This window comes from Pyricularia grisea, assembly GCF_004355905.1.
Source record: "Pyricularia grisea strain NI907 chromosome V map unlocalized Pyricularia_grisea_NI907_Scaffold_6, whole genome shotgun sequence".
Classification (NCBI taxonomy): domain Eukaryota; kingdom Fungi; phylum Ascomycota; class Sordariomycetes; order Magnaporthales; family Pyriculariaceae; genus Pyricularia; species Pyricularia grisea.
Window position 1 is genome coordinate 1,257,402 of NW_022156719.1, and position 13,990 is coordinate 1,271,391.

Here is a 13,990-nt window from a genome sequence, read left to right on the forward strand (position 1 = left end):
TCGAAACAAATGAAAGGGGGTGGTGACAGATCGAAGATCGGATGCAACCCCCCAGCAAAAGGGTTGGGTTGGCAGGTAATAGAAAGATATGCAAAACGAGTGTGGTATCCATCTAAATGCGGAAACAATCCCAATCCCGGCCGCCGTCTGTCTGGAATGTTACGTTTTTTTTTTTATCCCGAATCCACTCATATTGTTTAATCATAAGGCTCTTTTTGAAAGAGGACATGTTCCACTTTATGCCATCTTCGACAAGGGGGCCAATTCCATGATTGGGCAAAAACCAAGAGAGAGAAAAAATTTCTGTTGTGGCGTGGAGGCGAGAGAGAGAGAGAGACGGATTTTTTTTTCTTGGCATCTTACCCTATCTATGTCATTACCGCCCTACGGATGGGTGGCATGCAAGTTGAACTGGGATAGGTTCTGTTGTCGGGCGAATTTTCACATTGCAATTGGTCAATTGAGTCACCTGCCCCCAACAAGGAACCTGACTTCAAAGGGCGTGCCCCGCCATTGTTCCGAGCAAGACATCGTTGCTGCACTTTCTGCAAACTATCTAACCGAAAGGGCGTAAAACCTGCGGGTCTAAAGAGCGTTGCGAGCGGCTCATGCATGACTGACTTTTTTTTTTTTTTTTTTTTTTTTTTTTTTTTGGAACTTACTTGGCTTGGACCGTACGTGGGGTTGTCTAAGACAAGCGGTTGTTTAAAAAAGTTGGCTTCGCGTCTTGATCCTAACTCTTCTTCTCTCCTATAATTCTTTTTCGTTATTGTTTGCTACTTTCCTTATCTGTAACCTACAAAACCTATAAATATTCTCAAGCATCGTTTCTTTACACACTGCGACACGTGTTGAACGAAAGATCTACTGTGTTTCAAAAGCAGGTCGCCATTTGCATACCAAGAACGACCAAGAACAACCAAGAACAACCAAGAACAACCCCTACCTACATTCCAGAAATAGCAACTTGTTTCTACCTGTCTACCGCCAGCTTTATCTTTCTGGGTCACATAGTTGGCTTTGGGATACTTATTACCCTACCTTTTGCTGCCTCTGCCCACCTATCTACCTGAAAAAAAAACATCGCAACCCTTCTCAACTTTTCCTTTTTCTCTGGTAGAAAAACACATAACAACATAATTTTTAAAAATAAAATAAAAATAAAAAAGCACAGCAATGGCTCCTCCAGCTGCCATCTCACCGGTCAGCCCCGGCACACCTGAGCCCATCTTCACCAAGGGCGGGCCAGACACCAACCTGACCGCCGCAGCCATCAGTCACAAGACTACGCCACAGGCCTCCGAGTACCAGGAGCTCGACGCGTCCAAGCTCATCTACAACCTCACCACCAGCCCCAAGACCCTGCCGGACTACGACGCGGCAGGCGTCGCCTCCGAGACCATCTGCACCGACCACATGGTTACGGCGACGTGGGACGCTTCCACGGGCTGGTCCGCTCCGACGATCAAGCCCTATGGACCCCTCAGCCTCATGCCCACGGCCTCGGTCCTCCACTACGCCACCGAGTGCTTCGAGGGCCTCAAGGCCTACCGCGGCTACGACGGCAAGCTGCGCCTGTTCCGCCCGGACCGCAACGCAAACCGCATGCTCATGTCGTCGACGCGCATCGCCCTCCCATCCTTCCCACCCGAGGCCCTCGAGCGTCTCATCATCGCCCTCATGGCCGTAGACGGTCCCAAGTGGCTGCCGCGCGAGAGGCCCGGCACGCTTCTGTACCTCCGCCCCACCATGATCGGCACCCAGTCCCAGCTGGGCGTGCAGGCACCCAAACAGGCCATGCTCTTCATCACCGCCTCCTACTTCCCCAAGATGGATTCTCCCCCCGGCGGCATGCGCCTGCACACCTCGCCCGAGGACATGGTGCGCGCCTGGGCTGGCGGCTTCGGCTACGCCAAGGTCGGTGCCAACTACGGCCCCTCGCTCCTGGCCACCAGGGAGGCCAAGTCCAGGGGTTACCACCAGATCCTGTGGCTGTACGGGCCCGAGGGTTACTGCACCGAGGCCGGGGCGAGCAACTTCTTTGTCATCATGAAGAACAAGCAGACGGGTCGCCTTGAGATGATCACCGCCCCGCTCGACGACAGGGTCATCCTCGGTGGCGTCACACGCATGAGCGTCCTGGAGCTGGCAAGGTCGAGGCTCGGAGACGAGATGGACGTCGTTGAGCGCCGCTACACCATCGACGAGGTCTTTGAGGCCTATGCCGAGGGTCGCATCGTCGAGTCGTTTGCGTCTGGAACTGCTGTAAGTCTAGGGATACCATCTTGCTTTTGCTTCCCCTGCCTGATCCGTTCTTTACAATCAATCATCTGGCCCGAATCATTACTGACTTTACACCGCCCGACAACAGTACTTTGTCTGCCCCATCTCCTTGATCCACCACCGCGGCAAGGATGTCACAATCCCCATGGGCGAAGAAGGCCAGGGTGGCAAGTACACCTCGCAGCTGAAGCAGTGGCTCAAGGACATCATGTACGGCAAAGTTCAGCACGAGTGGGGAGTTGTCGTGCCCGAGGAGCAGTAAAGCAGCCATAATCTTCTTTTCTTTTCTTTCTTTCTTTTTCTTCCTTTTCTGTCTCATGAAATATTGACGACCTTTTCAAACGAAAAAATATTCGGCGTCGGGATCATGAGGGTTCTATTTGGCGTTATCATAAAAGAGGAAACGGAGTTCAAGGCTTGGGCGGTATTCTGCGTCGCTCAAAACAGCACAACATTTTCACTTACGTTTTTCTAGACATGTCGGCACAAGGTCGGGTGCTTATGGGGAAGCTCAAAGTAAATAACAATCCTGGTCTAGAGTAGACAATTCATAGCAAAATCTGAGGTGAAGCTAAATGGGTTAAGATCATCTTCCAAATGGGTGTCAGCAAAGCAATCATCTTGAAGAATGTAGCGTTCCTCCAATATCGCCAGTTTACGTTCATCATATCGAGCGTCAACCCTTTGACCGGTCCTCCCCAAACAGAGTGCAAACTCTGGTTTTTTATTGCCAGCATCTCGTGCTTGGAGTCTTGCCCTCATAGCACACTAGCGGAACTTGAGCTTCCTGCTGTGAGCATTGTCATATTCTCTTGCCTTCTCTTCAATCCACAACTCCCTCAACTTCCGCCTTTGCTTTTCAGCGTCCTGTTTGGACAGATGTCAGTATCAGAACCAGAAACTGTACGAAAAGAAATTGCTTGCGGTACAAACTTTTTCAGCCTTTTCCAATTCCTTTTTAGCCTCTGCGCCAAAGTCTTCCAACTCCTTGGAAGCAGCTTCTAACACATCATGAACCTTGCTATCGAGGTCCTCGTCCTGTGAATTATCGTCGGCTGTGACAATACGGTCGCAGAGTTGCCTGATCTGGATGTTGAGATTATCCCACTCATCCCAAAGGCCTGAAACCGCCTTCTCTACAGTCTTCTTCTCCGCCCGAAAATCGGCGACGATCCGGCCGAGGTTCCTTTCCATGCGGGAGCCGGATGCAAACTTGAGGTCGTACAGAGGGGTTACAATCAGTTGCTGTCGAGCCTTGAGCTCGTCGACAAAGTGACCTTCCTGCTGCTTCATATCCTCAATCTGCGTTTTGAGATGGTCTCGGGCCTGATCGAGCTTCTCGTTGGTGGCCCGCTCGAGCTCATCTGCTTTCACGGCATATGTCGCTTGAAAGATAACATGCGACCATTGTCAGTGGCAATCGCTAACTAGTAGCGACAAATCTTCGGTACCTTCAATTGCCCCAGCCACTGGCCTCCGTTTCTGATGATGGTTTGCGGTCTCCCTTGCAACAAATATTGGCGAGCTGCTCGTATCTTGTTCGTATGGCCGCCTGGCCCTCTTTTGCTGCCGAGGTGCGCCATCCTCGTGCGCGGGAACAGGACGCTTGAGACGATTAAAGAAGGCCGTGGTGGGGTCGCTGTCATGGGAGATGGTCTCAACAGCCTTGTTTGGGTCCTTCTTTTGCTCATTGCTAAAACGAGCCAGACGCTCCCGGAGACTTGTCTGCGGCACATTTACGTCGGAAACAATGTTGCTACTATTGCTGGATTTAGAGGTTTTTGAACCGCCATGGGTTGTCTGCCTTGCAGTGCGCTTGTGAAGCATGTGCAGGTGGCGATCCATTGAAGTCGTTGTGGCTGCTGCCCGGATTCAAGTGATTAAAAGTCAAACACAAACGGTCTGAAGCTTTGCGATTGAGGAATGGATTAAGAAATGCAATACAAGGCTCTTGTAAATGAAAAACCTCGACAACCTGTCTGCTTGATTTTTGATAGTCACTATTGTACTTCAGCGGCATGGGAGGCATACGGGATGATGAAGAAGAGGATGCACAGGCAACCATGGCTCCCTAGTAGCCATTTTGCTCTAGTCTGCTCTGAGGCGAAAAGAATCGAATGCAAAGTTGTCAAAGCAGGAAGCCACGACTGCAGCATGCAGTAAGAGGGCGGAGGGAAAAAAAAAAAAAAAAAAAAAAAAAAAAAAAAAAAAAAAAAACAAATCTCCGCAACTTCAAATTCTTATCAAGGCACCTCGCAACCGTCAAAGTTTCACCTCCTCGGATTTATTGCTGACTTTGCTGAAGCGTTCGTATTTTGAGTTTGCGGGAGAGCGACGAACTGCCGAAGTACTGCAAGTTGAACAAAGTTGACTTTGGTACCAAGAAGTAAGCTTCATTTGGAACCTGTTCATCACAATGCCAATTGCTACAGGTTCCTAAACCTTACCTAGGTAAGGCACCTAGGTACCTAAGGTAGTAGTACTCTTATCCCTATTAAGGTCCCCAATTAGCCGATTGCCACGAAATCCTTGCCACTTTTCCCACTTATCATTTACGGAGCTTCCTAGTTAGGTAGGTGATGAACTTGTTAATTAAGTTCAGGGAGTGGGCGGGTGGATGCGGTCGTTCTCGCCGCGAAAACTTGTTCATATTCTCCGGAGTATTCTCCTACCACGTAATTGCCCGGTTCCTTTCCGTTACTGACTGGTGCCATCCCTTTTTCATGCCGATTGTTGCCTGTCATGTACAGTATACGTGATATGAGGTCGTCTGATGATTTTATGAGCGGGTTCCACATGCACAAGGGTGATGGTGACATCTTGATTTCCGAAAGCATCTTTTCTAATCTCCTGGTTCATTCATGCTATTCATGTGCGAAAAGTATCAATTCGAATCGATGCTGAGAAAAGGGAGGAATTGGAAAATTATTCAAGCAGAGCTTCACAAGTCTTGAAGAGGACAAGCTTTATCGCGCCAGACCAAGCATCTCTTGGCTTCTCGATCTCCTTGGCTTGCGTCCTTGGCAGAGATCCCCTGCCCTGCAACCATGCAACCAAGCCAAAACTACAAATTGTTGCCATTACTGTAACTGCAATATACCCTCTCCAATATGGATATTCATAGGTATCTACCCTGAACTGTAGAACCTAACTGTGAATCTACATACTTCTTTCTTTTTTTTTTTTTTTTTTGGTTGAACTAGAACTAGATAAAAACCCATCTGTCGATGACCATGTTCCTCGGCCCTTTTCACCTTAGCCGGTGCCGACTGAATAACCTTGGAACCTTTGGAACCATACCCGTATCCCCGTGGCCTGACCCCTCCTTTTGTGCACAGTACCCCAATCGGTAAATGAATTCCCGCACCTCCTACCTCGAAGGGTAAGGTACCTAGCCATGTCATGACGCCAAGTGGGCCATGCTCGCATCCTGAGCTTTATCGCAGTCGTCATTTCAAATGTTGATCCATTCGGGCATCCAGTAAGGAGCTCGGTGGGACGGGGAGGGCTAGGTGTTATCGGCCGGTAGGCAAGATGTCTATATTTTGGCGCGTCTCCCGTCTCTTCTTCTCCAGTTCTGTTACCGCTGCTCATCCCATCCATATCGGCTAGGTGTTCACTCGTGGAGGCTTTACCTTTCCCACCTTCCTTGTCCTTTGGTTGTTCGGCTTTCACTCATTCATAGCCCTCCAACAGCAGCTTGACACTTCCAGCATTGACTTGCACAAGCCGCAACCATGCTTCAGAAGGTCATTGCCTACGCTGCGCTCGCCACAGTGCTCCCACTGTCGGCCTCTGCCGCCAGCAACGTGGTCGTCGAGTCCCTCCCTACCGTCCCCGAGGGCTGGGAGAAGATCCAAGATGCCGACCCGGATTCCAAGATCCGCCTCAAGGTCGCTCTGCGCCAACCCAACCTCGCCCTCTTTGAGCGCGAGATGTACGCCGTCTCGTCGCCGCTGAGCAAGCGCTACGGTCAGCACCTCAAGCGCGAGGAAGTTCGCGAGCTGATGAAGCCGGATCCGGCCTCGACCTCGACCGTGATGGAGTGGCTCGAGAACGCCGGTATCCCGTCCCAGGCGATCCATGAGGATAGCGACTGGATCAACATTGTCACCTCGGTGCGCAATGCCAGCGCCCTGCTTCAGGCCGAGTTTGGTGTGTACGGCCACGCCAACAGCGACCTCAAGAAGATTCGCGCTCTTGAGTACTCTGTGCCCCACAACGTCCGTGACCACATCACCATGGTCGCCCCCATTATCAGGTTTGGTGAGATCAAGCCCAAGAGGAGCATCGTCAAGTCGGTCGAGGAAGCCAAGGGTAGCATTCAAGCTGCCGAGGTCCCGACCGGCCAGCTGGACGTTGCCGCATGCAACAAGACCATCACTCCCGAGTGCCTGCGTGCTCTGTACCAGATTGGCGACTACAAGTCGTCCGGCAACCCGAAGTCGCGTTTCGGAATTGCTGGCTACCTCGAGGTGAGACAAGCCAACCCAAGTACGATAACTGCGAAGCTGTTTATTGACTCTTAATAATGTAGGAATATGCCCGCTATACCCAGCTTGAGAAGTTCCAGGAGGTCTATGCCCCTTACACCTTGGGCTCCAACTTCTCGGTTGTGTCCATCAACGGCGGTCTCAACAACCAAACCTCGACCGCCGATTCCGTAGAGGCAAACCTTGACATGCAATACGGCGTTGCACTTGCATACAACACCAACATCGTCTACTACTCCACAGGCGGTCGTGGACCCCTGGTCCCCGATTTGGACCAGCCAGTTGCCAACGACAGCTCCAACGAGCCCTACCTGGACTTCCTCGAGTACATGAAGAACCTTCCCGATGACGAGCTCCCTCAGACTCTGACCACATCTTACGGTGAGAACGAGCAATCCGTTCCTCGCGAGTTTGCAATCAAGGTCTGCAACATGTTTGGCGAGCTCGGTGCCCGTGGTGTTTCCATCTTTTTCTCGTCTGGAGATGAGGGCCCTGGATCTGCCTGCCAGACCAACGACGGGAAGAACACTACTCGCTTCGACCCGGCTTTCCCCGCAGCCTGCCCGTACGTCACTGCTGTTGGCGGTACTAGGTACGTCGCCCCCGAGAGGGGCGCTGCTCTCGCCGGTGGTGGCTTCTCCGACATCTGGCCCCAGCCCGAGTGGCAGAAGTCGGCCGTCGAGAAGTACCTCAGCATCCTGGGCGACAAGTGGAAGGGTCTGTACAACCCCGCCGGAAGGGCCTACCCGGACATCGCCGGACAGGCTTACGCGTACCACGTTTTCGACAGCGACAAGGACGTCCTGGTCGCTGGCACAAGCGCCTCGAGCCCGAGCGTCGCAGCCATCTTCTCGCTGCTGAACGAGGCCAGGCTCAGTGCTGGCAAGGCTCCCATGGGCTGGATCAACCCTTGGCTGTACGAGGTTGGCCTCAAAGGTCTTACTGAGTAAGTTTTGAATAAGACCCCATCTTTTGGGAAATGATTGACTCCCAACCCCACCAAGAGACCTCCTGCTGACATGAAATTCGTATATTAGCATCACCGTCGGCGGATCTCAAGGCTGCACTGGAAAGTCGATCTACAGCGGTCTTCCGGCCCCCAAGGTTCCCTACGCTTCGTGGAACGCCACCGAGGGCTGGGACCCCGTCACCGGTCTCGGAACTCCTCTGTTCGACAAGCTCCTGGAACTCAGCTCACCTGGCACCAAGGCTCAGAAGATTTCCAACTAGGCTGTGGTGTGGGAACTAGTGAAATGTGTATCAAGATAAACGTCCTTTTTCACATTAGACAGTCAATAGTAATTTTATAATTTTTTTTATCTCAACAGCAACGAGATACGCGGCACGCAGCAGACGTAAATGTCAGCATTGAAACAATCAAAGGGGACAAATTAGTCAGCGCGGGTGCGCGTGGGTATCGAGCATATAACAAGAGAATAATAATGCATAAAATAAATGAATAAAGAACGCTTCTTCCAAACGCCCGGCCCAAAAATCTATCATTTTTAGCCTTTGTGTGAAAATGGTCATCACTGCCTAGGAGCGAGATGTATGCTAGACTTGGCTTATGAAACTTTCTTCGAAATGACGAAGGGAAAAAAAAGAAAAAGAAAAAAAAGAGATAACCAACAAGCAACAACCCTGACGTCATCTGATCGGGGGTATAACGAGGTAGCTCAAAAAGGGCGCCATGCTAAACAATAAAAAAGCCACAGCAAACAATTAATACATAAATGTCTGTTATGTAACTTTCCCCATATTCTCAAAACAAAAAAGGGAGAATGGGAAACCAGGCCTGAAAATAAATATGCAAGCAAATAGCAGGGTAAATGAAGAGAAAAGAAAAAGGGTCATGACCTCTCAGGTGACTGCGAATGCGCCTTAGAAGCGCTCCTCGAGGCAGATAGGGCGCTCATCTGGCTCGCAAGGCTCGCTCCGGTGCCTTTACGTGTCTCGAGCGCCCTGGACCAGCGCTTCTTGTCCTTGATGGGCTGGCCCTGACCGTCGAGACCCAGAACCTCCATGAGCTCGGGTATCTCGGCGTGGTCGCGCGTGGTGCGCATGCGGTGCGCCCACGTCACATGCTTCTCCTCACCCGGCTCTTCGGCCTCGTCCTCGTGCTGGATCTGCGCCTCGGGCGGTGCGATGCTGCCGCTGCGGCTCAGTGCCGCCTTGATCTCCTCATCCGTCTTGGGTGGGTTCTTTCCGCCCGCTGCCCCCAATACCTCCCCGGAGGCGGCGTCTTCGGAGGATATCTTGGCCGCTGCCATACTGGCCCTGTAGTCCCTGTGCTCGCCAAGGCGCTTCTCAATGTCGTCGGCGGGTGTCATGACGCTGAGGGGCTCGAAGAGAAATTCGCCGCCGATCTGGCGCTGGTCTCCAGCCTTGGTAGCCTTGCCGCTGGGGATCTGCTTCAGACCTTGGACGACGCTGCTGAAGACACTGCTTATCATGGACTTGCGCTGGTAGGCCGGACGGGCGCCCATGGCGAGAGTGCGCACCATACCAAGCTCATCGTACAGGCGCCGGGTCGGATCCGAGTATACGGGGAAGCGGCAACCCGTCGCGTTCACGTACATGTCGATCAAGGACGGGTCACCACAGCCTATTACAGCTATGAAGGTTGGGATCGGAAGGTCGAGCAGGGCCTCGGGGGTGATCGAGGCTGAGAGGGTACGGAGATATTCTTGGCAATTCTATTTTTCTGGGGGTTAGTTACGCCTTTAGATGTACGGTAGTTGGGGCTCAATCTGATGTCCACCCGGTATGGAAAGAAGCCAAAACAGGCTTCCAAGCACTACTTACGCCACAGAAAAAGTGTCGGACAAAGATGACAAGCACGCGCCGGGCAACGTTGCGCCCGCTGTATAGACTCCGAAAGGTGTGAGACTTTCCGTGGCGGTCGAGGACGACGTAGTTCTCGATCTTGCGCAAAGTCGCGGCCGAGGGTAGGTCATTGTTGCTCTGTACCTCATCGGCAAAGTCGTGGGGGTTAACGTCGTCGATGCCTTTGTCGGCGGCAGTTGCTGCCTTCGTGGACGGATTCACCTGGCAAGGCTCAGCCGTGATGGCCGACGTCACTATCGGTGTCAGCTGCGGGGGTGGCGTCTTCTTTCCTTCATTCTCGGCAGTGGTTGGCTTTAGTAGCTCCGGCGACTCCTCCGACTTGAGCTCGTTCCCGGCCCCATTCTCCGCCTTGGCCGGCTGAGTTGGAGGGGCCGCAAGTGGATCATACTGCGTGCCGGTGGCGACTTTATTGACGCCGTCCTCCGTCCCCTTAAGATCGGCTGCTGCTGTGGGTTGGACTGTGGCGTCCCCGTTTGCCTTCGTAAGCGTGTCGTCCGCAGCTGCCGCCACAGGCTTCGTCTCGGCAGGCGAAGCCATGGATTACTTGCTCGTTCGCTCGGTACTTTCGGCACGGCCAAGCGCGATGTTATGGATGTCCTCGTCGTGACAGCGCGGGGAGGGATAAGGTTAAAGAACAGAGAGAGTACTGCCTTACGTTTGCAGAGAATATACAGGACAGCACTGCACACTGGAGTTAAGCAAGGTGAGTGGGTAAGTGAGTGACGGAAGTGACTGAACGAGGGTAAAGACGACCCAGGAGATTAGACTGAAGCTTTGAAGGGGGAAGACGATGGAGCACAGTGTAACGTTAAGTTACATGGAGGAACGAGTGGATGGGGAAAGAATTGGAACCCAATCCAGGCGGTGGTAAATTGCAAACAAGCACTAATTACAAGGTATAACCTACCTATTTAAAGGTACCGGGTAATAATTGGCCACCCCCTCACGATTTTACACGTTGCCCACGCGCCGTGTTTCGGGGCCCTGGTTTTACTAGAGGAAGGAAGGAAGGTGGGGGGCGCTCGGGGACCAACCTACTCAATGCACATTGACGATTGGGAAATGTTTTAGCTCATCTGCCAAGAAGAAAGCTAGAACAGTACCTAAAGATACATACCTAATTACGCACCTTGTCAATCCAATTTGTAGATATGGAGTAGGTAGACACAGATGCATGAATTGTATAAATAAACGATTCAGACAGGCGATTGGAAGGAAAGGCACATGACCGACTACATTGGCTATATATGGTCAAGTAAAAAATAAAAATAAAAAAATAAAAAAAAATAAAAAAAAACATTTCCTCTAGAATCGCATTCTTTCCCTTTTTTTGTTCCAAACGGTCGGGCAATCATCCTCCAAACGAACAGACGAAGGACGACAAGACGACGGCTGCATCCGCAAGGTTTCAAAACTTGTCAGGTATGAGATGAGGTCATGGGCTGGCGCGCGACCAGGATAGGCATGGGTGGAGCTGCACGCCGAAGAGAAAAAAAAAAGGTGAGTGACAAACAAAGACGTGCATGCATCTTTGTCAGTGCACAACCAACTACGATAATTACCGTCCAGCTTTACTGTCAATCGATCTCGTATTCCAGTCAGACCCAGACTTCAGTCTCCCAACAGATGCACGCTGCGTCTGCATGTATCAATCTGAGGGATGCACATTTTATTGTCGCATATCTGTTTGGTTTGGCTATAACATTTCCTTGGAATTGAATCTGGGATCTGGCCTTTTGTCTGAAGCTAGAGTAGCATCACAAGAACACACCAAAATTTTCACTATCTATTCAGCGTATTTTTTACGGCTGTGCAAAGCTTGTTTTGTGTATCAACTCAGGATATTGCCAAGTCGGCTGGGGTGTGCAAGCTTTCCATAGATAGGTTAGGTACTTTTCCCATCGACTTTGACTGCTTCTATTGTCTTGGTACCTGTGGAGAAAGAATCCTGCCAAACAGCACGCACTGTCACCAGCAAAGAATTCTTAGCACATCGAATCTGAACATTGTTAAAACTGTTTCGGGTGATTATCTACCTCCACAGAGGCATTCGAACGTGTGAGTTCAAAACTTCCTACACAGAGTTGAATGTAATGTCCCCGGCAAGGACTTTGGCACCTGAGAGCACCAAGAGATATAATCTTTGTACGTTCTGGGTATTTTTCTGCCCCCTCTTTATCGGATGAGATTTACCCACTTGCTCTGTTTACTTTAGTGTTTGGTATTTTCTTCTTTTATAAAATCCATCGCTATACTGTCCCCATCCCCTCTTCGCCTTTAGCCACATAATTTTCAAAACCTTTATATTGCTTGCGTGACTGGTTATAGATGCCTGGGCTCATATAGGAACCTAGAAGCTCGATGTCAGTAAGGATCCCCGGGCCATTACTTCCTGGATGGGAGCGGAACAGTCACGACTGACAAATTAGTTTGTAAGCTTCCAACATTGAGCGTCGATTCTTAGACAAGGCTAACGATGACTAACTTTCGGGATCGGGCGAAACCATCCAGGAAGTGCGGTTTTGTCAAATGCGTTTTTATACCCGATCAAGGATCAACCAGGTATAGCCGATACCCAACCCGACTACATTGTGCGACTTGTTTAGCGACAAATAAGCAAGCAATAGACCGTTTTTTTTTCAGGGTCTCTCGTTGTGCCTATGGAAAAGCTATGGACAACAGCGGTGCCATGGAAGAATAAAAAAAAAAAAAATCCAAAAAGATGGTGTTTTTGTTTCTGAAAAAAATGTATGATATTATCAGATTGCATATTCCAAGTGATCCTGCTGTCCAAAAACTCACAATATCCCCGACTAGGATATATTGCCAAACCATTTGCGTCAAAAAAAAGTCTGGGGTGCCTTATGGACACGACGATAGAAGCACCCAGAGACCACTGATGTTATGGCACATCACTTGACAGTTTACTCACCTACAATGGCCACTTCCAGCAATTTTTACAGCTCTCACCTACCAGTGTGTGCATTCGCAAGCCAGTGCACCCAGATCGAGAATATGAAGGAATTTTATAATGATACCGCATTCCGTTTATCAATGTTATGTTGGCCTAACAGTGAATATCAGGAAAAGCCCAAAAGTGGTGCAGAACACAACTCTGTCAGCCCTTGACCATTGGGTATTTTGGAGAGTTTCGCGACTATTGTCCCTTCTCACAATACTGAATGTGACAATTCTTCATCTCAAAGCCAACATACTATCATAGCTAGTGGCTGCATGATCCGCGTACGCTTTCAACCTATCAACCACACAACTCTCCACCAAGACTTCTTACTCGATCACATATGCATGCATCTTCACTTATATGCTCTTGAGCACCTTTTCCTTGACTACAAGTTTTCATGGCCTCGACCGATAAAGAATTGACAGCAAAAGTCTGGTATTCGGGAATCAGATGTCAGTTTTCCCAAGGTTTAGTTGTGTTCCGAGTCACGATGGTCAGACGTACGAGTTATGTAGCCGCCCTTGAGTAGAGCTTAACTGAGAGTACAGCTGGAAGGGGGCCATATCTTTACCATAAAATAGGGCCAGCCTACGACTGTGTGTTTCGGTCTCTTATAGAGTAGCCTCGCTGAGTGTCATACCACCCAATCCCTCATCTCATGCTCCAGACTTTTCATAACCGACAGAGGGATGGAAGTTCAACATCCTATCAGATTATGTCGCTTAGTAAATCGAGACATGGATCTGGCATGACAGTTCAATTTCACATGACAGCACCAAAGGATTTCCTACCAGGACACAGTGTCAAAGTAACAAAACACGAATTTGCAGCAGGCATATGCTACCTTCTTCCCCAATCAAGCTGCGAGGCCAGACAGCATGTATCGACTATAAAAGAGAGACCGGAAGATTGGGCGAGCGTCACAAAAACAATTTGAAAAGCGTACAGCTCTTCACGTAAAACAAGTATTTACAATCGGAGAATACCATCGTCTTTACTGTTAATAATCCTAAAGCCGGCCAGCCTTTTGTGTTTTTTTTTTTTTTTTTTTTTTTTACATTTACCATACCTAATTATTTGCGGAAGTTTGCTTTCTCTTTTTTTTTTAACCCCATGTGCTCAATATCCGGATCTAGACAACTTCTGCTTCCCAATTGGATCTCGGTGTGCCAGTCATCCCGACTCTATGGAATTAACATAGTGCGATTAAAGCCTCTCACGATTTGTTCGGGTATCTGCACTGCGGGAGGGCGACAAAGATGCGTTGGCTACTGACCAACATAGACGCAAAATTTCAACGCAGAGATCCAGCTGGTCAGAGTAAATAGGTTTACACTAAGTATGTATTTTCTACAAAAAAGCAAAAGTATTTTGGTAGACTTGGCTTCGCCGTCGTACGGTAGCA

General features: G+C 50.0%; 4 protein-coding genes across 4 annotated transcripts; 2 read left to right on the plus strand and 2 right to left on the minus strand.

The window, feature by feature from the left end:
• The first annotated feature begins 673 nt into the window (after positions 1 to 673).
• PgNI_08319 (uncharacterized protein) lies at positions 674 to 2,863 on the plus strand. The gene is made up of 2 exons (XM_031128317.1): positions 674 to 2,265; positions 2,372 to 2,863. Exons 1-2 carry the CDS (start codon positions 1,177 to 1,179, stop codon positions 2,543 to 2,545), a joined length of 1,263 nt encoding a protein of 420 aa, XP_030979029.1. The 5' UTR covers positions 674 to 1,176; the 3' UTR covers positions 2,546 to 2,863.
• PgNI_08320 (uncharacterized protein) lies at positions 2,848 to 4,128 on the minus strand (the record flags this gene model as incomplete). The annotated part of the gene is made up of 3 exons (XM_031128318.1): positions 2,848 to 3,150; positions 3,217 to 3,668; positions 3,735 to 4,128. The coding sequence occupies 3 exons, from the start codon at positions 4,126 to 4,128 to the stop codon at positions 3,052 to 3,054; spliced, it is 945 nt and encodes a 314-aa protein (XP_030978711.1). The 3' UTR covers positions 2,848 to 3,051.
• A 1,892-nt stretch (positions 4,129 to 6,020) lies between these two features.
• Positions 6,021 to 8,071, plus strand: PgNI_08321 (uncharacterized protein; the record flags this gene model as incomplete). The annotated part of the gene is made up of 3 exons (XM_031128319.1): positions 6,021 to 6,758; positions 6,821 to 7,722; positions 7,814 to 8,071. The coding sequence occupies 3 exons, from the start codon at positions 6,021 to 6,023 to the stop codon at positions 8,004 to 8,006; spliced, it is 1,833 nt and encodes a 610-aa protein (XP_030978712.1). The 3' UTR covers positions 8,007 to 8,071.
• A 261-nt stretch (positions 8,072 to 8,332) lies between these two features.
• On the minus strand, positions 8,333 to 10,160 carry PgNI_08322 (uncharacterized protein; the record flags this gene model as incomplete). The annotated part of the gene is made up of 2 exons (XM_031128320.1): positions 8,333 to 9,472; positions 9,582 to 10,160. The coding sequence occupies 2 exons, from the start codon at positions 10,158 to 10,160 to the stop codon at positions 8,627 to 8,629; spliced, it is 1,425 nt and encodes a 474-aa protein (XP_030978710.1). The 3' UTR covers positions 8,333 to 8,626.
• Positions 10,161 to 13,990: the final 3,830 nt, after the last annotated feature.

Excerpts from the sequence above, each read along its gene's own strand:
- PgNI_08319 (XM_031128317.1), top strand. The coding sequence starts at position 1,177 with ATGGCTCCTCCAGCTGCCATCTCACCGGTCAGCCCCGGCACACCTGAG. Across the intron at positions 2,266-2,371 it reads CGTTTGCGTCTGGAACTGCT|TACTTTGTCTGCCCCATCTC; the intron begins GTAAGTCTAGGG and ends GCCCGACAACAG.